The 26031-nt window shown below is 45.2% G+C and overlaps 1 protein-coding gene across 1 annotated transcript in view; it reads left to right on the top strand.

Moving 5' to 3' along the window:
• Positions 1–26031, top strand: part of LOC127027589 (neuronal acetylcholine receptor subunit alpha-7-like) — a 64569-nt gene that overhangs the window by 23501 nt on the left and 15037 nt on the right. Inside the window, exons 3-8 of the mRNA XM_050913376.1 lie at positions 9888–9932; positions 11674–11783; positions 14252–14331; positions 16792–16959; positions 19024–19218; positions 20514–20600. Of these exons, the coding sequence (XP_050769333.1) occupies positions 9888–9932; positions 11674–11783; positions 14252–14331; positions 16792–16959; positions 19024–19218; positions 20514–20600 (685 nt within the window). The remainder of the gene's footprint in view (positions 1–9887; positions 9933–11673; positions 11784–14251; positions 14332–16791; positions 16960–19023; positions 19219–20513; positions 20601–26031) is intronic.

A 26031-nucleotide genomic window follows, 5' to 3' on the forward strand; every position in this document is an offset into this window, starting at 1 on the left:
CTGCTCCTCAGTTAGCAGGACGCTTGAACTCAGTCCCCGAGACCTGGTGTGCAACAAGATTTTTGCTGGAGAGTTCTCCATTTGAGTGAGAATTGCCAGAGCTAGAGGCTGCCTGTCAGTAGACTCTGTGCCATAAGGTGAAGGTGAGAAGGCAGGAGGAAGGCGGCACCCAGCCCTGTGGTACCTTCTGTCTGACACAGCCCTCGTAGTGTCAGTTTCTTCACATAATCTCTGTCAGATACGAATGCCTTTAGCAGTTTATTTCCTTGCTTTTAAGTGCTTTTGTTTCATAAGCTGCAAGGTAGAGAAGGGCCTTGTTAAACTCCGCCAACTTGTGAAAACAACTCTGCTTTCTCATCTGAAAAGGCGCTTATTCATTCCAGCAAGTGTTAATGTAGTGCGGGCACTGTTTCCCCCTTTGCGAAGTGTTACTGGAGGCAAAAGGTGCCGCAGGGCTGCGAGGTGGCCAGTTCTGGCAGTGGTCCTGTCAGGGGGCAGAGGAGAGTGGCAGCCAGCTGCGCTGGCCCTGGGTGCTGCCCCAGAGGCAAGCCAGGCCATCAGCCTCCTAACCATCCCGTCCTCTAGGGCAGAGGCTTTCTAGGGCTGGTTCTGGAGGTGAGTTGAATGGCCAGAAAATTCAAGGGTTAAATTTCTAGTTCTAATTCACCTATCCTTTCCTAAACTGACTTTACAGCAGCTACGCCATCCCCTCCCACCCTTCATCCCAGCACCATCACATATCCAAATCTCTACACTGGGTGTTATGTAGCAAACCCAGATGAACAGACAAGTGATTCAAGGAAACAAATATAAATGTGCCAGTACACATAAGCACCTGTACACATATTATTCCCAAAATAGTATCAGTATTCACTAGATTAAACCATAATCCTGATAGTACATCCTGTACAAATCTTTTATGGATAGATAACTTCAACAATGTAAGCTTGATCACTCAAGACTAAAACACAGAGTATATGAGAGAGAGAGAAGTAATAAGGAAAGGATTATGAAGTGGGTATTCTGAATTTTATTTAATTAGAAAGCATTGATAAGTGCTAGAGAGGGAAACTGACTCTTTCAACCCTTCTAGATTAAAGTATCATTCTTTTTCCTCTCCTAGTAATGCCTTTGCATTTATTTGTAGGCTTCCTGCGTAGCCTTTGCGAGCTATGTTTACTCTGTTTCTCCTTGTATAGACCTACTCTACCAAACCATGTATCTTTCCAGAAAGTTTTTTCTCCACCAGAAATTTCAGTCTCATCTTGCAAGAGCAAATTCAGTGAGACCAGAGCAGTGAGACTGATGTAAAATGGTGTAACTGAGAAGGAAAACAGACTGGACATCAGTGTAAAAGCTGAAAATCAGTAATTAGGGATCATGAACAGTAGTCATTAAAATTCCAGGCAGAAAAATTACAGAAAGGTTGCTAGACCAACAGATTCATTAAAGTCAAATCTCAAACCCTCTCTCCTGGCCATAAAACTCACTTAGTGTGACCGATTTTGAACACTGCACAGAAAAAGTAAATAAATAGGCCTCTGCATTAGCATGGAAGGAGATTGAAAAGTGGGAAAGCCAGGGCTAATTGAGCCATGAATTATTATTTTGGCTGCCTTCTAAGTGCCAGACATTATTAAAATGTCAATCTCACTAAACCAATTAAACACGCCACACATGAGTTTGCTAGCACAATGAAGTTAGGCACCATGGGTATTATGGCTTCCCGTCAAATACTACTTTGTGCACACACTTGCATGAAACATTATGATGAAGACTTAATTACCTGAATTTTACCTGCAGCTTTTTTTCGTTGGCTTCTGGCTGGCTTTGGGCGCTCACTTAGTGAGCAGCAATTCAATAGTTTGTTTTCTCTCAGTATGGTTTCCCAAGCTGTACTTGGTGGGTGTGGCTCTAACAAAAGAATGGCCAGTTTCCTTCTGAGGTTTTCAGTGGTGGTCATCCAGCTTGGGCATTTCACAATCACTAAACAATTTTCTACCTGCCTGGTGAAAAGGCTGTACTGTGCTATTTGAAGATGTGGGAATTTAGATCTTGGGCCCATGGATATTCCTTAATCTTGAGTAACTAATTTGAGCCATCAAGGATTTTTAAGAGACTTTAGTACTTTTACATCAGCTCCCCAAGGTACACAGGAGCCAAATTTATTTAAAGTGAGATTTTCCTGATTATCACTCAGGAACTTAATAGCAGTGGCAGAGAAAGAAAGGCATCCTTTGGAGAAGCACTCAGCTGCTTGAAATGGAAAATATTTTCCACATCTCTTTCCAGGAAAGGTAGCAGGGTCCCCAGAAATCAGAGACTTCTCCTGGCCATGCCTCACTGTTGCCAGGGTACTGCGGAAGCTGGCATGGAGCAGGGGCACTGCAAATGGTCACGTTTCTAAAGCCACCAGTTGCAATAAAGCAGTTGAACCAAAGCTGTTGGTGTGGCCTTGAACCTTAGTGTCTCAGTGTTTGGAAGGTTAGTATTTTAACGCTGTGTTCTCTGAGTGTAACTCCTGAGGGACAGTGAATTCAGCTTCCTACTAAAAACCTTTCCCCCCATTTTCCATCCCTGATCACAGGCTTTAAGAGCTCGCTTGAGTTTTGCAACAGGCCTATGTCCCCTTACTTTGCTATGCTGTCACAGCAGCGTGCAAATACAGGAAGAAAAAGCAAAGGCAGTCTTGCAGATAGCCTGTGTGTGAGTCCCTGATAAGTACTCAAGGTTGGCCTATTTGGGACCTTTCTCAAGCCTCCTCCCACTGCTTTCTCTGTGATTCCAAATGCTGAAAAAGGCAATGAATAATGAATACTTGGAATAATGATTTGTGTCTAGTCCTGTTTATTGAAATACCTGTCGACTGTGTACAAAACACATGGAGGGCTCTTTCAGGATGAAGTATCCACTGTGGAGAATATACAAACCACCTACATGCTATGTGTAGATGACAGGATTTTTATGGAGGACTGACTGCTTTTGGATGGTGACATAACATCCTTTCCCCCAGGAACCAAGCATGTACATCAGTTCATCTAAGCAGTCAGAGAGCAGCGCTGTGCTGGAAAGCCATGTGAGGCCCTCTGACTCAGCTCCTGGGGTTTCCATGAGAAACATCTGTGAAACAGTGGGACAAAGCTGGTGGCTTCACTCTCCCCAGGACCCCATACTAGTGTGGGGATAGGGAGTCCCTGGAATTTGCAGATCTTTGTTGAAGGGCTTGAGGTCAAACAGTCTCAAAACCAGCGCTGGAGTCTATAACATGACACACTTCACAGCAGTACTGGTCTTCAGGCACTGCTGAGCAGCTGCATCTTGGAAAAATTATTGTATTTTTGTATCTCTCCCCAACCTTTCAGCTTGACTCTGAGCCATCCCCTCTGATTCCCATCTTCCTCCTGAGGGTGCTTTGTTAAAGGTATTGAGACGAAGTACTTAAACTTCAGGTATATCTTCAAAGTTGATGTTACCATGGCAACATTTATTCCAACTTTTTAATGAGACCTCTGAAATACAAAGGCTGTCCAGCGATGCTTACTGAATGTTGCCAAGGCAACCTGGGTTTTCCTCAAACTGTCTGGTTTTGTGGGACTTCAACCATACAATGCATTTAAGCTGAGTTTTAGTTAATCATCTGAAGGTTGTGGGCAGATGAGTGTTTCAGCAATGGAAAGGACTGCCTGCTGCAGTTGTAGACTGAGCGTACAAGCATTTGAAAGCCTTATCAATTTGTTTTGATACTCTTGATCAAAATCCTGTGTGGAGACCAATGCCTCTGCTAACAAAACTTTACAAGTCTCCATGTTAATGTCTCCATGTCTCTTGACCATATGCCTCCTTGTATTCAGGCACAAAAACAGTGTAAAAAAAAAAAAAAAAAAAAGGGAAGAAATTAACCAAAGTAGCCACATAAGGCCTTTGGTGACCTCTGAGAGTTACCTGTTCAATTTTGGGCTTTTCTGATCAGTGTCTTGAATCAATGGCTGATTCAACTCCCAGTTCTGTGGCTCTGTGAGAGGTCAAGGATTAATGATACCTGTCAGTCACCTGTTAACAAGTACCTTGCTACAGAGATGACACGTTACCATATGATGTGACTACTGAATTAGGAAGGGCTTTGGGTTTTTTATCCATATGCTATGACCCAGGAAATTATGTGGCTGAGGGCAGTTACATTTTATCTAGATGTTGGCCTAGCAAGGGAGAATCTACGGACAGGCAGTAGTGCAAAAGACAGGCAGACCTACATACATTGTAAGCTTTGGATTGAGAGCAGGGAAAAGAAAACCAAACTAAAACATTCACATGTCACAGCATGTGCACCGGAACAAACCAAACTAACTCTGTCACTCTCCATGGGTCAAAGGTGGCTGTAGGAATAAGCAGATATCCAGGGCAGAGGATTAACTGGGGTCAGGCTGGAGATAGAAAGGGGAGAAAGTGACCCAGATAAAGATAGGGAGGATTTAGAGGACAATTGTTGCACTAGCTAGTGACCACAGCATTAGCTTTTCCAGCATTTTTGAATACCAGAAGCAAAAACTGATTTGTCTGAGGTGAACATTTGCGGCCCAGGGGAGCTGCGAGGGGAGTACTGGAAAAACATCTCTGGGGGCTAGTCATCTCCAGCCTCAGCTGGGATCTTAGCAGGGCTGCTTTGGTTACTTTGCTGCAAGGAGAGCCGGGAGCTGAGAGCCTACCAAACACGGAGGGAAGGTCATCCCCAAGGCTGACAGTGCCAAGTGAGACAGAAACCTTGCACAGGAAAAGCAGTGTGATGGATTATTCAGGTTTTCTCCTGGAAGGAAAGGCATCCTCACAACTAACCTTCAATCCCTCTGCACAAACCAATGACACACAGTGAGGGAACCACCTCCAGCACTTCCCAAGCTCAAGAATTAGCTTTTACTCAGGCAAAGCAGTACCGGCCAGTGACCTGTTGGGACAGAGTAAGGCACACACACTCTCATGGTTGTCTGTAAGTATCTTTGTAACAGACAAATACGGTCCCTCCTGTGCCCAGGTATCTCAGAGATGCACACAGTCCACAGGTCATGACAAAGACAGCAGGAGCTGTGATTCCTCTGTAGCTCTGGAAAGGCAAGGCAACTAACCAACTCCAAAGGCCAAACTGTTTCCTTACAGGATGCAAAGCTACATGGCTCAGTAAACCACCACACCTGCAAAGAAGGAAAGGTCCATAAAAATCTCTGCCCTTAAAAGCCCCTTGCTCTAACAGGGGATGGATTCAGACTCCAGACTCCCACAGCCCTCACTTCCTGGACAGCCCCAGCAGGCACTTTTCCCCTGGCCAGGCTCCTTGGGGTCCTTCTCTAGAAGGGGCTTAGCAAGAGTGCTACACCTGGACAAATGCCTGCCCAGTGTAAAGTGAGCTTTGCTGCTCCTGCAAATCAGGCATTTCTGGCAAACTCAGATCATTGTTTGGAAAACTTGCTGTTCCATCCTGTGATATGAAGGACCCATCAGGCTGCATCTGTTGATCAGTGCTGAATGTGGAAATAACATTTTCTGTGTTTTGCTGTCCATAAAGCCAAACACCCTTTGAAAGCTCAGCAGCCTGAAGGCAAGGATGAGAATAAACTCTGAATGGCCATGAAAACATCCTGAAGAGACTTCTTTTTTTTCCCCCAACCTAAGAGAGATGTAAGCAGCCCAAAGCCCTGGTTAGGCTTTGTGCTCTTGCTGACTGCTGTTATCAAAAGGCCAAGACAAGGAAGACCATGCAGGCCATGGTCATGCTGTAGATAAACCTGTGGGAACTCTAAGAGACAAGCTTTTCTTTGACTGCAAAACAAATCTGAGAAGCAGGACAAACATGGTGAGCACAATAGCCCTGTGAAAAGGAGGCAAAGCGTACCCAAGATAATAAATTTAACGCTACCTGAAATACATGGCTGATGAATTGCTTGGAGTCAAAGCTGATTACCAAGGTTATTAACATCCGACTTTGAACAAGGAGCTCACAGAGGTGTGACAGGGGAACAGGTAAGGGCAACAGACTGTTTTGTGAAATACAGAAGCCAGCCCTAGATGTCTTCCTTTGCAGTCTGTCAAGTATAAACTTCCTATGCCAGGTAAAAGGGAGTTTCCTTGTAAATCCAGAGCCACACATGAAAGGCTCCTGACAGGCAACATCTCCACATGCAGGAAACCCATAGGCCTCCCAGATCTACATTGCACTTCAATGCATCCCCCTGTGGCTCTCAGGTAGCCAACAAAAAGAGGAAGGTCCTCCCCTTCCCTACAGGGTACAATGTAAATGGGAAAAATCCTTCATTTTACACAGGAAAGGAATTGCCTAACTGTTGCAGCCCATCTTTTTGGTCATGGTGTTCAGGCTGCTTTAGCAGTATGCAGAAAGACTTTGCAAGGAGGACATGTGCAGCTTACAAGTATAAAGCAATTATTGATGGGCTAGCAACAGTAAATATTGCTAGGATTCAATGAGGAACTCAGACGAGCATCATGCTCACCATCCCTACAAGACACCTGAGGAATCATTGGTGGCCAGGAAGGCATCAGTCAGATTGGGAAGGGCTGTCCTCTGAGGATCCCTGGGACACAGCCTCTGTGTTGGTGGGTTGCTTTTATTTCCCAGGTCAGTTGACTCAGATATCTCTGATGATTCCATCAATTACCAGCTCTATTTTTTTTCACTTTAGTTGTTGGTGTTTCCAAGTTGGTGTTTATCCCTTTGAATCCTTCAGCATCTAAAAAACGTGTCTCAACAAGCTTAGTCCTGTCTGTGATTTTTCTTCTCTTATTTTTCTGTGGATTTTCTTAAAATTGCTTCAGCAATTGCAACCAAGGGGACAAGGGGAGTTGCAGATGGACAGGGCCTCTGGAGGTGGGTTGTGGTTTGCACAAAGAGAGGCACATATTTGCTGCCACAATTTGGGGAGCAGCAGAGAGGTGAAAGGGAAATGTGTGAACAGTATAACATGATATAAAATCCCAGCCGATTTTTGTGTGGCGTCTCCCAGCAGCAGAAGCAGTTTAGGCAAGTCTCAAGGGGACTTAAGAGGAGCAGAAGAGGAGGTAGTGTGATAGACAGTTTTGCGTGGGGGACTATGGCAAAGGCCTGTTTCATGCCTGAAGTTTGCTTTTCCTGGGGACAGGAGCCTGGCTGCAAAGGATAACTCTGCCCACAGTGCCAAAACAATCAGGAATCATCCAGATCAGTGATGTCTCCCTTTCTAGGCTGTGGTGTTTCTGCAGCTCCAACAACCCAAGTGAGACAAGAGATCATGACACAGACAAGGTTCACGCTAAGGGTTCAGCAGTACCAGTGGTCCAGTGTCCTGTGTGCTGGGGAATCAGTAATTAGGAGGCTTCTCCAGGCAATTCTGCTTCATGCATTAGCCTGGGAGTCTGCAGTTCCTGCATGGGACACACAAGAAGTAAACCCAGAGGCCTCACAGAACAAAGCACACACCTAGTGATGCAGCTCAGTGTGAGATGATGCAGTCTGCTTTTGAGCAGCTCACATCTTTCCTGGCACTTCTAGGGTAGTTTCTTTTCATATGTACTGTGAGGGTAGCTTTGGAGGGGAGGAGGGGAGGAAAGAGAGCATGAGCGTAGCTTGAGGTGAGCATACTGGTATTCTTCCAAAGTGAGTAAGGCAGTTTTGTCTTTGCTACCTTGTTAGCCAATAAATACTGCAAAAAAGTAGTATAATTTAGGATCAGAGTGAACCCAAAAGCCCAGGCTACTTCAGGACCGTGGTTTACCTTGTGGTTTTGGAGACCAGGCTTTTTGGACATTGAGTGCCAATGAAGAGTAGAAGTGGCATGGACTCAAGTGGGGCAGGAGAGGTGGTGGTGAGATGGACATTTGGCATGGAGGACAATGGTGAGCACATGCTAACTCATCTTCTACATTAAGGACATGGCCAGAGAGGGCCTGCATACCCAGGGTACTCTATACGGTTTAAATGGCTGCCAGAGCAGCCTGCAATTGCAACATCTCCCACCCCAAACACTGCAGACAACCATATGTGCTTCTTAGGACATGAACACACACAGAGACACATGAATAGGTAGCTCAGCCATCCAGAGGAGCTGGGCACTGGCACCATGTGGTTATCATCATGAGCCTGGGAAGTAACTTAATCATGAGAGAGCCTGAGCCTGGATCCCTGGATAGACAGTGGAGATTCTCCTTAGAAATTTGCTAGGCCAACACATCATCTTGGATCTTGGTGAAGTTCCCTGTCTGGCTGTTCTTACAGCATATTTGCCATGAGTGTTTGCATCCTGTTGGTGCCTCCACGTTCCCATACTTCTGTGTTGTACCCTGAGGTTTGATCCCTGCAGTCCAGCAATGATGGACTGCAGCTCACAAGGTTTGCCGCAGAGTTTCACAGCAGCTTTGTCTGATGCTAAAATGTATCTCTGTCCTTCAGAGATCTCCTCATCTTCCTTGTAATGTAGCTGGTCTCTGCATGAGTTCTATGTTTCTCCTTGGCTATGGAAGAATGGGAAGAAAACAATCAAACAAAAATTTTGCCTTTAATTAAAGAAGAGTAGTGTTTCAGGGTCCCAAATCATAGTTTATTTCAATTTGTCTATGGGAAGGGGAGTCAAGTCAATGCACCATAGGGTGGCAATCTGGGAGAAGACAAGTTGAAGGTATTTCCACTTTGCTGTGGACAAGTGAGTCACCTGGGCCAGGCCATAGCTATGCCTTCCAACATGTGCCCAAGAGAGCTGAGATGAATCAGAGGGGGAAACTGTTGCTTTCTGGTATGCCTTTTGGCCAAGAGGTGGTTTTCTTGGATAGTGGCTGTATTGGTCAGGCCTGCCCCCAGCTACAGCATCAAAACCAAGCTTCAGGATGCACCTCAGTCAAAGCTAGAGTGCAGCCTGGAGAGGTAAAGGTTGAACATAGATGATGCTCTGAGGGGGAAGAAACATCTCCCCATCGCATGGAGACAGCTGTGCAGCCAGTGAGCCAGCCCCACTCAGTACCCCAGCCTCAGCTCCTGGGAAGTGCAGGGCATGCCTGTGGTGGTATTTGGAGCTGTGCCAGGCAGGGGTGTGGATCTGGGTATCTGCACCACAGTAACTCTGCAGCCCTGCTTCTCCATCCCTGCTGTGGCAGTAGCACTGCAGGGTCCTGCATCTGCAGGCTAACTGCAGCAAGCTGGGCACCCTGTGACTCCCCAAAGCACTTGGAGCCCAGCTGGGTGAGGACTTCTTTGTTTCTGTTGTGAGTCAGAGCTGTTCCCTGTGGTCTCTGCATGCAGGTGTCTGAACCTACAGACTCCTGCTCTGTGCAGGCACCGCATGAGCTCCCTCTCGGGCAGCATTTGTGTCCTTTTGCCGTGTGCTAGCTTTTGCCCAAGGCCAGCCCTTGCTTTCCTTTCAGCCTGAGCTAGCTACGTAAAACTGACACTCCGAAGGAACAGCACTTCCAGCACGATTTCACTATTGTTTTGCAGTGGCAGCAAATACAACATAAAATCTCTCCAACTACTACATGCTGTGTGGTACTGGAAATCATCTTGTTTTGACCAACTAGCTAGGAGGAAAAACTTGTGCTTTTGGTAAGGAGTCTGATTGTCCCCAGCAAAATAAGAACAATTATCTATTATTTTCACTTCTGTTGTTGATCAGTTATGATAAATGTAGGAGGTCTGTAGGTTTAAAAGATAGAAAAGAGCCATTATTGTCTGGGCCATATAATGCAGTTCAGTGGTTTTGCACTGAGCTCACAATCTACTCCATAAAGTTTGTGTTTATTTATCCCAGGAGTCTGGGTTTTCTAAAAGAAACAGAAACTCTTCCACCTGTAATCAAACTGTACTTTGAGTCTCATCCCTTTTTCTCTTCTTTTCCCTTTCCTTCCTCTTTTGTTCAAAGGATGAGAAGAATCAGGTGTTGATCACAAATGCTTGGCTGCAGATGGTGAGTAACCTGTGTCAATAAAGAAAAGAACCTCTTTCTAATAGCAAACTATTGAATGTGATTTCTTAGCTGAAAAGCAAGATTGCTGTCTTTTAACTTGTCTATAATATGAAATAAGCAGGCATTTTGAGTCCTTTGAAATTTCTTTAGTGGTTCTTTTAGCATTGAAAATGAAACGCAGGTGACTACATTAATCCTTCGGGCAGACCTGTTGACTTTTGGAGGATGAAACTGACTGCGCTGTTAGGCCAGTGGATGTAGGGATATAGTAACAAAGAGCCCTAAGTTAGGGTCCCACCATAGCTGAAGAAGAGATTCTTCAAGGGGCTCAAGGCCCTCTCCGAGGCCAGTGACAGGGACTTGTTGTGAAGGAGCCAGACACCCAGTAAAACCTGGGCACCCTGCACTCACGGCTTCTGGGAAAATCCCCACCTCTGTCTGAAACGGGGAGCTGGGGTGCCCCCGTGAAGGACAGGGCACAAAGATCCCCAGCACTTGCCCCTAAGCACAGAAGTGATGCAGCCACGCTGGACCACGTGGAGACTGCTCGGGCTGGGTGGTGGGGTGGACAGGGACTTCAAGAAGCCCCATGCTGTATTGCTGCTGGCAGTGCCCAGGCACGTCAGGGGGAACATTGCCTTCCCTTGTGCTTTACAAACCTCACCCATAAACGTTCATCCTCCCTCTTCTGCAACCTGCTCCAGCGGAGAAGCGACCTGCACTGGTCATACAGGATAAGCAAAACTGATCTTCACTGAGGGCTTTGGGGGAGGTCTGCTGCTGGCTGCATACGGCAAGAGATATGGTCTTTTCTTATGGTGCGTAAACCAATCTCCTTAATGGCTTGCGCTCAGTAAAGATGCAGCTCTGGAAGGAAAAACCTGTGGGAGACTTGAATGATTGAACTAATTCCGCTTTGACTTTAGCAGCCAAACACTCTCTCATATTATTGGGTGCAAATGAACAAGCTGTTTCTCCCCCAGCTACCTGCTGGGATTTGCAGCAGAAATGAGTTGTTTTATATTGCAAAAACTAACCCAGACTAACGTATAGGACTACAGGATTGTTAAGACAGAGCCTGTGGGTGTCCTGTCCCTTTCAGAGATGTTCTTCAGTTATAGCACCAAAAACTGTTTCCCTTGCAGCCCTCCCATAGAGCTTTGCTGTAAGTCAGAAGGTTCAGCACAAAAGCTGTGCCTGCACCTTTCTTGAATGAACTGTTTGTGTTGAGGTGGAAGAGAGGAGATCAGAAACCACCCCTTGGGATATGAAGTTCACTTGCCTACCTCTCATAGCAAGGTGATCATTAAAAGAATCATCCAACCTTTATAACAGATTAAATTATTTCCACCAAAGAGGGACTCCCAGACTATGGTCCACATACAACTGACGATACCCAAGTCATTCAAACCACCTCAGCTCAGAACCAGCGTGCCTCATGGAGGTGCCTACTGCCCGTGTTTCTGCCAGCCCACCAGAAAAGGTTTGGGATGCCTGGCTTCAGGCCATAAGGTTGAGAGGTTAGACACTAAATTAAAATACAGCTCACAGCATCCAGTCGTCACACTGTGGATTCCTCAGTATATATGCCAGCCTTTCTTAATAATTAAAGCCAAGCATTAAACTATTATCATACTACTGCTATTGCTACTGGCAAAATCCATTCTGCTCCCATAATATTCCAGACAACTTAGAAGAATTTTACCAGTTTATATAATCTGATGTATGTATTTGCCAACAGTACTGGGTTGATGTTTACCTGTCTTGGGATCAGTATGAATACCCAGGGGTGCAGAACTTGCGATTTCCAGCCGACCAGATTTGGGTACCAGACATTCTTCTGTATAACAGGTAAGCAAGATGCGCAATGGCCAGTGGGAGCCTAGAGCTAGAGCATTAGATGCTGGAAATCAGCCACGCTTCACTGATATTCTGGGGCTTTTGCCATCTGGGAGTTTGGCTCTTACTCTTGAAACAGTAACAATAAATGCAAACAAGCACCAGCTAATAGATTTTTCTAATAGCCAATCTAAGTCTTCCTTGCTGTAGTTCTGTAGATGTCTTCTTTACCTTTTCCCAGTGAATGCAGAGAGAAAACAATCCATATTCTCCTTACAATTACCATGGCTCTCCTGGAAAATTACTATCATGTCTCTGCCATAGTGTTCCTGCCTGAACTAAACAAACGTATTTTCTTCTCACTTTCCTCATCGCTCATATTTTATAAATCTCTCCATCATTCTTCTTGCCCTCTGAACACTCTCTAATCTGTTTTTCCTCCTCCAGAGATGAATCCAGCTCTCTAGCCAACACTTCTGCAGTGTTGAATGGCGTGGAAGCTCTGTAGACAGATGTTTCCTCAATGCTTTCCGGGAGAAGAGGATTTTGGTTTTGCTCTGACTAACATCTTAGTTTTGGACTTATTTTTTGATCTATCACAAACCCCAGATGTTGTACTTCAGCCTTGCTGTCTTACTAGATTTTCACTGATCTGTCTTTCTCTGGCAGTTTTAAGGGTAATACTTTCTAATCATCCAGATTGAATTCCATTCTGTTGGTTTTCCCAGTTCACCAAGATCCATTCTCCATTCCAAGCCCTCACTACAAGATATCCAAAGAAGGCTTGGAGTGACTTGGATTGTTTCAGTGTTCTTCTTTACTTCAGCTTTACTCCTCACAGTCTCTTTATTCCTTTTCAGTCTCTAAAAAGGAGGCATATAGCCTGTTCCATATTACTGTATTTTGTTTATAAGAACATGATATGGCAAAGGCTTTCTGAAGTTGAGAGATATCACCTGCCTCCTCTCAGTCAGTAAGAAAATTAGATTGATTTGATGCACTTGGACCTTGACAAATCTGTGCCAGCTGTTTTCACCTTATTATCTTTGAAGTTAGGCTGATGTGTCTATAATTTCACCTTTAAAAAAAAAAAAATCAGAATTCTCTTTGATCTTCCCTAATTCACTGAGCCCTTCCCTGTTCTCCACGAGCTCCCACAGATAATTTTTAATGCTTCAGAGGGTATTTCAGCCAGTCTTTTCAGTTCTCAAGAGTAAATTTCATTGGCCCTGCCAACTGGAATCTGTCTTATTCACACTTCTTTAACCTATTCCTCCCTTATTCTGCCCTGGACTGCTGCCACTGTGCGAGAATTAGTTGTGGTGAGCCACAGTTTGTGAAGAGTGAAGCACAGAGGGTGGAGGATACTGCATCTCTCTGCACCCTGTTGTTTCCTTTCCTTCCACAGCAAATAATGGATCTCTCTGGTCCTTTGTCTTTTCCTTGTTTCCTTGCATTTATAAAAACCTTTCTTGCTGCTTTTTATGTCTTTTGATAGTTATCACCCATTCTGCACTTAACCTTTTGAATTTTATCCCCTTTGTTTTGTGCTGGGGACAATACTGAGGACTGAGGACTCAGATATAAATAAAGAGCAGGTCACAGGAGGAAGAGAGGGTCTGAATTTTCCATATCTGGTTGTGAGACAGTGTGTGTAAGATGGTGCAGTCATGCAACATAGACCTGCACATAGCCATGATAGGCAAGGCTCTACAGCATCAGCCAGGGGAACCCTCTGTAGTTAATTTCTTCCCAAAAGACCCTATGGAGCAAGACCCCAGGCCTGCTCCCTTGAAGAATTCTTGTCCTTGGCTGGCTCCCTTATTTTTCTCAGAATTGCTGGAATCCTAAAGAAATTCTCTTTCTTGCTCCCTTTCACATAGTTTCTGATCTTAGAGTCTCAGTGAATCTCCTTCTACAAGCCCCAAATCTAAAGCAACTTCTCCCCAGTGCCTTCCTCCATTGCTTGAAGCAAACCCTTGGCCTCTCTGCATCCTAAGAGACTGCATAATTGTTGCCTCAGGCCACCATTACTCTTACAACAGATATCTGGGTAACAGATAACGTGATTTACAGTGTGAGCTGCCTGATTCTGACAGCAGCCCCAGAAAAGCCTCATTGTCCCAACTGTCCAGTCTTTGGATAGAGCTACTGTGACACTTTTGCTCCTTTCACTTCTGCTTTTACTCTGAGACATCCAACAGCTCTGCCTCTCACTTCTTTGAGGACGTTGCAGCATGCAACCAGCATGCCTGGGTGCAGGCCAACAGTGTCTATGAGAAGCCAAGATACTGATCGAGGGTGGACTCTTCATCCAAGCATAGGACCTTAATTCAGACATTCTGTGCATTAAATTCAGACATTCTGTGCATTATATTCAGACAAAAGATTATTGTTATGGTGACAGTTACTACATCTTACCTCAAACATCAACTTGCTTTTTCTTTGTTTTGTTTTGTTTTGTTTATACTGTGTTATAGTGCGGATGAAAGATTTGATGCCACATTTCACACAAATGTGCTGGTGAATTACTCTGGATCCTGCCAATATATTCCTCCAGGTAGGGCACAGAGAGCATTTGTTTGCTTTAAGTCAAGTAAGTACAAGCAGTTTTCCTTCATGAATGAAACCAAGGTATTCAGAAGCAGTCTGTGGAAATTTTGCAAGCTATGTAATTATGGGACAGACCCACTGAAATAATTTAGGTCCATTATTAGTGGTGTATTTCCACTTCACAAATCAATAAATCACTCCCCTGAGCAGTGTGCTTAGAACATTCAGAGGCCCAACTGAGGTGTCGTCTAAAGCAAGGTGGTGTGCACCCTCACATCACGTTTCATGTGCAATCCAATTAGCTCTTTCTTGAGAGTGGAAAGGCGTGTGACCACAGGAGACCCCGAGAGCAGCACTCCCTCTGTGGTGAAGTCCTCCCTGCCAGGCTGAGGCTACAACTCCAGGTGAAAAGACAAACTGAGACTGGTCCCAGCCAGCCAGACCTGAGTCTCAGCCTGCTTCCCATCTGTATTGACGATTCAGTGCCTGTAGGGCCCAGCAGCCAGGACCTACCAGCAAATACACAGGCTATCCCCACAGTGGCTCACTGTGGTGGACAAGAAATGCCCAAATTTTGTGTCATAGCTGCTGGCACACTGACCCCAACCATGTCCACAGGGCCCACCAGGGAACAAGTGGATTTTCCCTGATGGTTGGTCCTCTGTTGATCCCTACCTCTGAGACCCCTTAAAGCATCCCTGTGGTTTCACTGCGACAGACCCATAGGTAAGGTTGCTCTCCAGGGAGCAGATCTGGTGTTCTGCTCATCTCTTGGTGAGCTACGAACTCCATGATGAAGAATTGCTTACTTAAGAACCCAAGGAAAAAGTAAAGAGAGAAAAAGTAATAACAGAAATCTGTTGTGTAAAGCAGAGGCAATCCTTTGTTACAGGGATTTAACTACTGCCAAACTACTTTGCAAAATTTTAGAAGGAAAAAATTGATAATCAGCCTACTGACTGGCAACAGGGGCTCACAGAAGCAGCTAGACTAATCAAGACACTGGAAAACATGGAAGAGTGGAAAAGATGGTGTTTCCAAAGCCTCATGAAAGTTTTATTTCCCATGACTCTGAGAGCAGGCTGTACTGACTGCTGCTCTCCATTAGAGAAAAAAGATAGGTGGAGGAGGAGAGAGAAAGGACAAGAAAGGCACAGCTCTCTGCTGTTAAGGAAAGGAGCAGAGCCAAAATTCAGGAGAAACTGGGAGAAAAGCCATCCAAAAATGGCCATGACAGTGGGAGTCAGACATTCCAGAATGTAGTGGGACAAATGACAGCAACCCAGCCACCCCAGAGCAGCAGTGTTTGTGTAGGGACATGGTCTTGCACACATGGTTATGCCACAATGCCCTCAGCCTTTGTAGCAGCAGGCGAAGACAGTAATCAAGGATCTCTGTTTTGGGGATTTTATCTTCAAAAGGCACGGCTCCAGAACTTACTGCAAAACACCAAGCTCTGCTCAGTTAGGTGACTCAGAGCTGGGATTGACATTAGCTGGTGTTTTAGGGAGCACACAGAAACAATTACTGCAAACAGGTAGGCTAAGTGCAGCATTGGAGATAATTGTCCAATGAAGCAGAAGCTGCCTCTCCTTCACACAGTGCCTCTGAACTGGCCAGCACGCAGTGAGCTGGTGAGGTAAGGTGAAGGCCCACAGGGGTGAGGGTTTGTAGGGATGACCTCTGTGCTTTGCCACCAGCTGCCAGTGACGCAGACTGTGCAGATCATCTTCCCATTCTGCAAGCCCTCCATGCTGCTGGACAGCTGGGGAAGTCCTACAGCCACAGCTGCGGCCCCAAGAAGAAAGCTTGGAGCATCTATTACTTTTTTTTTTTCCTTCTCTCAGCTGAATAACAAAAAAAAAGAGATAATTAGTTTGCAACAATATACAAGTATTAATCTTCTAAACTGCTTAAAATGTCACATGAAATAACGATAGTGGACTAGACACATCCAGAGTAAAATTCAAGGCCCAGGTTAACATACAGAAGATAAAGGCCAGCACCGAGCAAGGTTTAGCTTAACAATGTATTTTCAAGGGACTATGGGTCTAACGCAGGGCCTGACAAGGAACTCCTTTCAAACAGCTTGTCACAGTACTTCCAGCCACAGTGTGTGGACATCTATGTACTCTATGCTCCTGTCAGGCCCTGCAGCACTGCCTGTGATCTGCTGGGACCAGTCAGCACTAGGAGACAGGCTGGGCTGCTCCTGGGTGGCCAGAGTGTCCTGGGCAACCTACCTCAAGGATGCAGTGAAAGAGAGAGGGATCTTCACTGGTGCCCTAGGAATGGAGGTTATTGCACTCATGGCATCATCTTCCACCTGCGCTACTTGTTTGCTTACCCCATGACTACATCACGTAGACTTTTGGAGAAGAAAGTTGCTCACAATTGATCGGACAGATAAGGGTAGAGATGAATTGCGCCCTGCGTATGCTTAATTCTGACTGATTTCTATCCACAGGCATTTTGAAGAGCACATGTTACATTGATGTCCGCTGGTTCCCCTTTGATGTGCAGAAGTGTGATTTGAAGTTTGGCTCCTGGACTCACAGTGGCTGGTTGATTGACCTGCAGATGCTTGAGGCTGATATTTCCAACTACATCTCAAATGGGGAATGGGATTTAGTGGGTAAATGGGCTTGCCTAAAAATTTTCAGTAGTCTAATTTTCAAAGGCAAACCCCAAATATATAGAAATAATCAATCCCACTGGGAGATGAAATACAGATATTAAAAGTTTCTATGTAAGAGGCAGCAAAAAAAAGAAAAAAATCACAGATCAGAGACAACCTTTCAGCTTCATTCATTGAACTGTGTCTGAAAACACTGTGTTCTGAAGCAATTGTCTGCAATGGAATACATAAATGAAAGCTACTTGTCCTGATGCATGTGAGAAGTTTGTCAGTACTAAACTTGGATGCGTCTCATGTAGGTGCATGGAACACTACTATCACATCTACTCTAACATGTCAGCCAACAATTGTTTGGTGTAAAAAACACTATTTCAGCAAAACTGGAATGAGCTTGTACAAAGATGAATCTCTCTCAACCAGAAAACCATCAAAGTGTCTACCAGTTCATAATAACTGCAAATAACTGCAGTTCAGTATGTCTCTCTTCGCTTCTGTGCTTTGGAAGATACCTGTATTTTTAAAAGAGGAATCTATGCCCAGAACTAGTCATTCAGAGTGAGCTCCTAGTGAGTTACTCTGAACTCATTTACGTAGCTGTAAGTCAGCAGCAATGCTATGGAAACTGATAGAGCTTAGACCACCCTAAGGAGAGCTTGTGGAAGAGACATTTCATCTTCTAGTCTGGACAGGCAGACAATGAAATAACTGTCATTGACCAACTGTATGCAGTAGTTTTACCATTCAGGGCATCTGAGAAATAATACAGTAAGAAACATAACCGGTATTCAGTTTCATGAGAAGCTGAAGGACTCTGTAGGGAAGTCCTCCTAAACTCCATCCATTTCAGAGCACTCCTGACTTTCCAGTGCTCCTTTATGGTGGTTATTTCTGTCCAGTAACTTTGCATATCTGATTAAGAGACTGGCCTGTGGTTCATCTGCCTTCAACCCTGACCAGGGGTGGACAAAACAGGCCCTTATCTAGCTCATACAGGAAAAGCATTAAGTAACACCTCAGGCAAGCCATAGCCATATCCTTTATGGAGACTTTGCCACGCTCCTGCCAAAACGTACACATTGTCACATCTTCTGTCATGTGCATAGAAACAAAAAAGATGTGAGCAATGGTGGCATGTAAGATACAAGATGCTGAGTTCTTCCAGCTCCCCTGACATTTCCTGTGCTACTGCAGTCCCTGCCATGCAGCATCCCAGTCTACTGCAGCCGGGTCACCATGGCCAACCCTGCAGTACAGCTATATTGGACAACTATGTCTCTTAATCATCAGATATGACAGACTTCAAGCTTAACTTGACACCCCTTTTGAAAATTAAGCCATATCCTGTTTGTTTTTCCTGAGAAAAGAAAGCACTTGTGTATAAGAGAATGACAGAAAAATAAGAACTGGTGGCACTTGTCACACAGAAAATCTGCTGCATGGGCTAGTGAACATGACATCAGCTGTTTGTCACCATTCCCTGGATGCAGGAAGGCAGAATGCAGGTTTTACTGAGTTAATCTTTGGCCACTGCTTGCAAATCTTTCTTTGTTGAGGTTCGGATGCTCAGAACTGTTTTGATCTGGCATAGATGAGCTTTCTTGGCTAAGCCAGGTTCTAATGTCTCAGAAGGCATGAAAATAAACCCTAGAAAACACAAAAGGTGGACTAGGAACAGGAGACATCTTGCACTGTTGCCTCAGATGTTGCTGAAGACACTGACACACTAAGAGTTACCTTGGATCATTTAATCTTGTAGTGATGTGTTTCAGCTTTCAAACAAAGTTGAACTGAGGCACGTTGTCCTTTGTCCTCTTTAATCTATTCATCCATGTGTGCATCATCGGCCACAAGTGTTAGAAAATGACTTTTGCCTGGTAAGGGATTTGAGGGTGTCCTTTCTCCCTTATCGATTGCCAAAGGACACTTTGAAGCACTCTTCAACACACAATGTGTGGCAGAGATGCCACACATCAGCTCATAAACCATCAGTTCCTGGCCATTCCAAGGGGATACCTAGGAGTCCTGCACCTCTCCCCACTGCTCTGATCTCCCTCTCTATAGGTGTCCCAGGAAAGAGGAATGAGATGTACTATGAATGCTGTAAAGAACCATACCCAGACGTGACGTACACCATCACCATGCGCCGACGCACCCTCTACTACGGGTTGAACCTGCTCATTCCCTGCGTTCTCATATCTGGGTTGGCACTGCTTGTTTTCCTTTTGCCAGCTGATTCAGGGGAGAAGATTTCTTTAGGTAAGTGCTAAAGAATTCATTTCTTTCGTAAGCACTTCCTATAAAATGGAAAATAAATACCTCATGGTGCTTGATGAATAATGATTTCCCTGGAGGAGCAATAGAAGCACTTGTTTGGTTGCAGAAACCAGGGTAACAGCTCTTGGTATGGCATTCACGCATCCTGTGCTCAACACTTCTAAAATGTTTTGGATTTTACCCTGGGATGAGGTAGGACTTGTTGCTCGCACAGGCAGCAGTGATAGTACTCTGTCATCCCTGTTGTTCTGTTCTTTAGTACGTGTCAATGCATTTCACAGCTGATTAACTCTGTTTTTCAGATAGGACATTCTAAGACACAGAGAGTGAAGGGTTGTGAGCAGCAGCAGCTGAGCATTGGGTTTTCACTTTCCAAGTTCAGCTCCAAAACCACCAAGCCATGAGTCCCAAATGAACACAAAGCAGTGACAGACAAGGAAGGGCTAAATGAGATTCACTGTTGTGTGTGGCGATAAAGACAGGAGAGGTGCTTTCAAGGGAAGACAGGGGAGAGCTGGAAATACACAAGACTGGCCCAGGAGAGACCTTGAGTTAATTGTGCACAATTCCAATCACAACAGAGACCTTTAAATCATATGAAGTGCCCTCAGCGTTAGTAGAACAGTCAGGGATCTGAGCAGACTGTCTTACAAGAAGTAAAACACAGGCTATGGGGGATGCAACTGCTGTCTATGAAAGATGGGATGGAGACAAAGAAAAGAGTTATTTGAGCTGAAGTACAATGTGGACACAAAAATAGGAGATAATGTTCATGCACTGACCTTGTGATTTCTCAGTACCAGAGCAGTTAGGTTTAGCAACAGTCTTTCCAGATAGAACAGAGAGCTGCTTTTAAAATGGACTGCAGCTCTTTGGAGGGTGTTATAGAATACGCAATAGCCAAAAACTAGACTAATGTCTGTGCAAATCTCTCCTAGCCCTTAATAACCATCTGGGCTTTGTTTGCACTATATTTTGGAAAAGCAATGCAGTCTACCGGTTCTGCAAGCTTCATTTCACTTGGCAGGAAAGATTTCTCCATCACTTTAAGAGGGTCAAGAGTTTGGCTATAATTGAGAAGAGTGAAAAGACAGCAGATAAAGTCGCATGCAAAAATACTCTCATTTTGTGAAAGTTCTCTGCACTGACAGACATGAAGTCATGGGTTTGGCTTAGCCATAGGTCAGGACAAGGTTATATTTAACAGCAAAGACATCAGAGGAGCAGCTGCAGAGTTCATGTTCCTCATCCCTCCTCTCCATGTTCACTCCCTGCAGGTATTACTGTCCTGCTTTCCCTGACTGTATTCATGCTGCTTGTGGCTGAGATCATGCCTGCAACTTCTGACTCAGTCCCACTAATAGGTAAGTCGATTTTCTATGCTCTGTGCACAATGTATGATGCTTCTCAAGAACTGTTCAAAGCCTATTTGAGGACTGACATTTTTTGTTACGATAGTTTTGCATTTCAGCAGTGTTGGGAGTAAACCTCTGTCTAGGCTTTACTGTTTGCATGTATGAAAAGAGCCTACATGAGGGATGCAAAAAGGCTCTGGAAATATCAGATAAGCTGGTAACTGCAAGGATTGAGGAGACACAGAATCAACACACAACATGGAGGTTTGGGTAGGCAAAGCACAAAGCCAACACCACCAGTGCACAGGCACGAGTAGGATACTGGAATAGTACTCAGCCCTGGCTCTGGATTCATTGAGTCTGTCCGTAAAGTCCCTTCAATAGCACTTTGGATGAAGCTGCGTGCACAGAGAGCTTCTGAAGATCTCAGTGCTGTTGGCTGGAGAAAATTCATCTTTATTCTTCTGCACCACCTGCTCTCGCTGCTGTTATGCATCTTTTGCCTGCCTGCCCCTTTCTCCTCATCTTCTCTCTATCCCAAGAGCAACTCAGGATACTACAGTCAAAATTCAAATATATCACTGGAGCATTTTTAACATGTGCTGAAAACTATGGGACAGATTATCATTTTGGGAACATGGGCCAGACAGGCATTGTTACATCCTCTGTTTTCATAGGACCATCCCTTTACACTGATCTCATGGGGCCTCAGTTTCTCAGCTGTGAACTGGAGAAAATTTTATTCCCTGACCTCATAGCAGGGTAGAGAAAATAAACCTGTTCTGGCTTACAAAATAAAGAAGTATGAACACCACAGGAAAACTCAGAACCTGTTTAATTATCATCTCCTGAGCTAAGATCTATCTTTGCATACAAATCATGACTAAAGTGCACATTCCAGACAGTAGAAATAAACAAAATATTCAACAACATATCTAGGTGCTGATGGAAGGTGCACGTCACCATTGAATAATTAAAGGCTCGCACAAGTTATATCATGAATAGGACAAAAGAGTGTTTACTCAGACAATCTCATTATCTCACTTCAAGGATTAAAACCTCAGACCAAACTCTGGGGAAGGAGGGTGACTATGCAACAGTAAGGGCAACAACACCCATAGACAAGAGTTTCTGAAAGCCTCCAAATAACTTGGACATCTTATTGAAAGTCGGTAGGACTCTTGCCTCTGAGTCACACAGGAGCTTCCAAAAAACTAACAAAACCTCTCTCTGAACATATACCTAGGACTCCACAGAGGCAGATGCAATTTTAAGAGAAACTTTGCATATAGGTAGGAGACACAAGGCGTCTTGGACCAGTCTTCACATAATTTTGCTTTGTGTAATACATAACAAAATCCATTTGGAATTAGTAAAGGAATCCACTTGCCTATGCCCAGTCCACTAGCTTTAACCAGACCAGTTTCTGCTGATCCAGTCCCCTGTCACAGAAGGTAAGATTTTGTCGCGGTTTAGGCCCAGCCAGCAACAAAGCACCATACAGCCGCTCGCTCACTCCTCCCCCTAGGCAGGATGGGGAGGAGAAAATACAACAAAAGGCTCATGAGTCGAGACAAGGACGGGGAGGGATCACTCACCAGTTATGGTCACGGGCAAAAAACAGACTCGACTTGGGGTGGAGGGAATCAATTTAATTTGTTACCAATCAAATCAGAGTAGGATAATGAGAAATAGAACCATATCTGAAAAACGCACCTTCCCCCCACCCCACCCTCCTTCCTCGGCTCAGCTTTGCTCCTGATTCCTCTACCTCCTCTCCCCCTCAGGCAGCACAGGGGGGTGGGAATGGGGGTTGTGGTCAGTTCATCACACGCTGTTTCTGCCGCTCCTTCGTCCTCGAGGGGAGGACCCCTCACACTCTTCCCCTGCTCCAGCGTGGGGTCCCTCCCACGGGGGTCAGCCCTCCATGAGCTTCTCCAATGCGAGTCCTTTCTACGCACTGCAGTCCTCCATGAACTGCTCCAGCGTGGGCTTTCCCACAGAGTCACGGCCTTCTCCGGGCCCAGCCACCTGCTCCGGCGTGGGGTCCTCCACGGGCTGCAGGGGAATCTCTGCTCCGGCGTTAACCTGCCTGGGCTGCAGGGGCACAGCCTACCGTCTCACCACGGGCTGCAGGGGAATCTCTGCTCCGGCGCACCTCCTCCCTCTCCTTCTTCACTGACCTCGGTGTCTGCATGGTTGCTTCTCTCACACCCACTCCTCTCTTCACCGCAGCTCCAATTTAGCAGTCTTTTCCCCTTCTTAAATATGCTATCACAGAGGTGTTACCACTCTTGCTGCTTGGCTCGGCCTTGGCCAGAGGCGGGTCCGACTTGGATCCGGGGAAGCTTCTAGCAGCTTCTGACACGAGCCACCCCTGTAGCCCCTCCCCCGCTACCAAAACCCCCGCTGCACAAACCCAACACAGATTTGTACCAAAAAAAGCTATGAATAGTTATATATTACTACAGATTTTGATGCTGTAATAACAGATTAATTTCTACTTATCACAGCATAGCTATGTGAACATCACATATCAGGAGAGGGTGAGGGGCAGTGGTGTTGGGGAACTCTTTTGCATCATGTCCCCCTTTCCACGTGAATATTGGCTGAACTATTAGGACCTCTCATATCTTTTCACTCTTTTTGGATCAGAAAACCAAGGAGATGATAAGAGAGTCTCTTCTCACGAGTATGCCTCATTGAGAGCATGTATTGTTGCAAGTTTTTTCCTAATGCCCAAATAATTAGAGCATATCAAATGTATTAGAAATGCACCTCTCGAAGTTGTCATGTAGGTCAAACACAGTCTGTTTCTTTCATCTGTTCATTAGACAAATTTTATGTTGTGAAACACTGTAAAACAATAATCCTTGCACATGGATGCTTTGTAACACCCTGGAGACTGACTTCAGGTATTCAGATGAGGGATGTCTAAAACAATCCTGTGGCTACTGTCATCTGATGCTTCCCTGTTACAGCCCAAAAGCAAACTGAACCTTGACACACTGAGGTGCACTCAGGCTGCATGCTCTGAAACTCGACCATCCCCGTGCAATGGAGTCTCTTGTTTCACAGGATTGCAAGATAGTTCAGGTTGGAAAGAACCTGAGGAAGTGGAAGGCTGTGTCAAAAGCCTTGCTAAAGTTGATGTAAATGACATCTACTGCTCTCCCTTTGTCTGCAAATATTGTCATTTTATTATAGAAGGCAATCATGTTGGTCAGATATGATTTATCCTTGATAAATGCAGGCTGGCTGTTCCCAGTCCCCACCTTTTCCCTCAAGTGTCCAGAAATGTTCTCCAAGGACTTGCTCCCTGATTTACCTAGGGACCAAAGTCAGAATGATAGGGCTGTAGTTCTGTGGATTGTCCTTTTGGACTTTTTTGAAGATGGGTGCAACATCTGTCTTTCTCCAGTTGTCAGGGATCTTACCCTATCTCTGTGGCCTTGCAACGATACCCTTAGGACTCTTGGTGACACCTATCTGGTCCCATGGACTTGGGCAGGTTCAGATATCACAATCAATCCCTGACTCCATCCTCATCCATTGCTGGTTGTTTTCCTCGTCCTTGAAGCATGTCTCTAAGCACAGAGACATAGGAGACCTTGATGGTGAAAACTGAGGCAAAGTACACACTGTCTTGGCCTTATCTCTGTCCGCTGTCACTAAATCATCCTCCCCATTCAGCAGCAAGCCCATGTTTTCCTTGTTCAGCTTTTTACTATTTGTGTAGTGGTAGAAACTCTTCCTGTTGCCCTTGACTCCCTTGGCAGACTCAGCTCCTGAACTTAAACATTCCTAACACCAACCCTAATGCCCAGGCAATGCTTCCAAATTTTCCTTTTACATCCTGTCCCTGCTTCCCACGTCCCCCCCTCTTCTGCACTAGAGCTCCACCATGAGTTCCTGGCTTAGCCATGCTTATCTCCTGATGTGTTTGCTTATTTCTGAGTAATAGAAGTGACTTTTCTTGCACTTGGAGGCTGCTGTACTTTAAGCCCTCACGGTTTTCTTGTGCTGCTTTATCTTTCAGAGCTTCCTCCACTGGAATCCCAGCTACTAATTCACTGAAAAATGAGGATTCTTTTCACCTGAACCCAGGGTCTATACTCTGCTGTTCTCATTCCTCACTCCCTTCATGGTCTTGAACTTCACTATTTCATATTAGCTACAGCCTAGGCTGCCATTGATTATCATGTTCCCAACCAGTTCTTCCTTGCTAGTGAAGAGCAGAGCCAGCTATGCACCACTCTGGCTGGCGTGTTCTGCACTTGTATCAAGAAGTTATCGCTGACATCCTTCAGAAATCCTCTTGACTGCTTGCATTACACTGTGTTGCCTTTTCAGCAGACATCAGGGAGGTCCAAGTCCCCTATGACAACCAGGATCTGTGATACAGAGGCTTCCCTGAGTTGCTTTAAGAAGGCCCCCATCCCCATATACACTGTGTTTGGGCAGTCTATAATGCACTCCCACCACAGTGTCACTCTGCCCTCTTCACTGAATCTGACCCGCAAGCTCTCAGCACCTCTCATCCATCCCATAGAGGAACCCCTCACATCCAAGTGGCTCCTTCACATAGAGGGCAACCCATATTGTCTTCGCTGTCTATTCCCCCTGAAGAGCTTGTGCCTATGCATCAGAGCATTCTGGTAGTGAGAGGTGTCCCTCCACATCTCAGTTGTCCCAGCAACTTTATTGTTTCATGACCACATGCAGAGTTCCAGTTGCTCCTGCGTACTTCCCAGACTTCATGCATTTGCTCACTCTGGAGGTGAGCCCCTCCACCTTGTTTCACCATTCTTGAGGTCTTTCTTGCTCTGGCCACCCAGCACCATTTTCTTTCCACCCTTGTCCACCGTTTCTCCATTTAAATTTGGGTTGTAGTCTCCCTTCCACAGTATTCCTAGTTTAAAGCCCTGCTCCTAACTGCTTGCTCCACTCCAAATAGGCAGGGAAAGACTGCTTACCCGTTTGGCTTCTGCACCCAAACAGTCCTTGTTCAGCAAGTGCTCACAGCTAGGCTGTGTGGTTTTACATGATCATGAGCTCTGAAAACCTTATCCTTACTCTAACAGGGTAGCACAACATAATCGCTCCACAGTGATCTTCTGGGTGATCTCAAATGGGATATTTTAGCTGCTGAACTGGACATACCAGGTCATGATCATAGTTCTTCAGTGTGATCTCTGGTCCAGTTGAAAATCCTCAGGAATGAGTGTGAGGAAAAGGAGGGCACTTGGACAGCTTGTTCAATTTTTGGAGGATCAGCATAGTTAGCACCAGGTTACAGGAATAAACAAATCTTCTAAAGCATGTGATTTGAGAAGGGTGCAAGTAATTTGCTCTTGAAGTAGAAAGATCCATTGCTGGTCTGCAGAAAATCCACTGTTGCTGGTCTTCATGCATGTGGGAGCAGAGGTGCTCTGAAAAC

Source organism: Gymnogyps californianus, chromosome Z (assembly GCF_018139145.2).
Source record: "Gymnogyps californianus isolate 813 chromosome Z, ASM1813914v2, whole genome shotgun sequence".
Classification (NCBI taxonomy): Eukaryota; Metazoa; Chordata; class Aves; order Accipitriformes; family Cathartidae; genus Gymnogyps; species Gymnogyps californianus.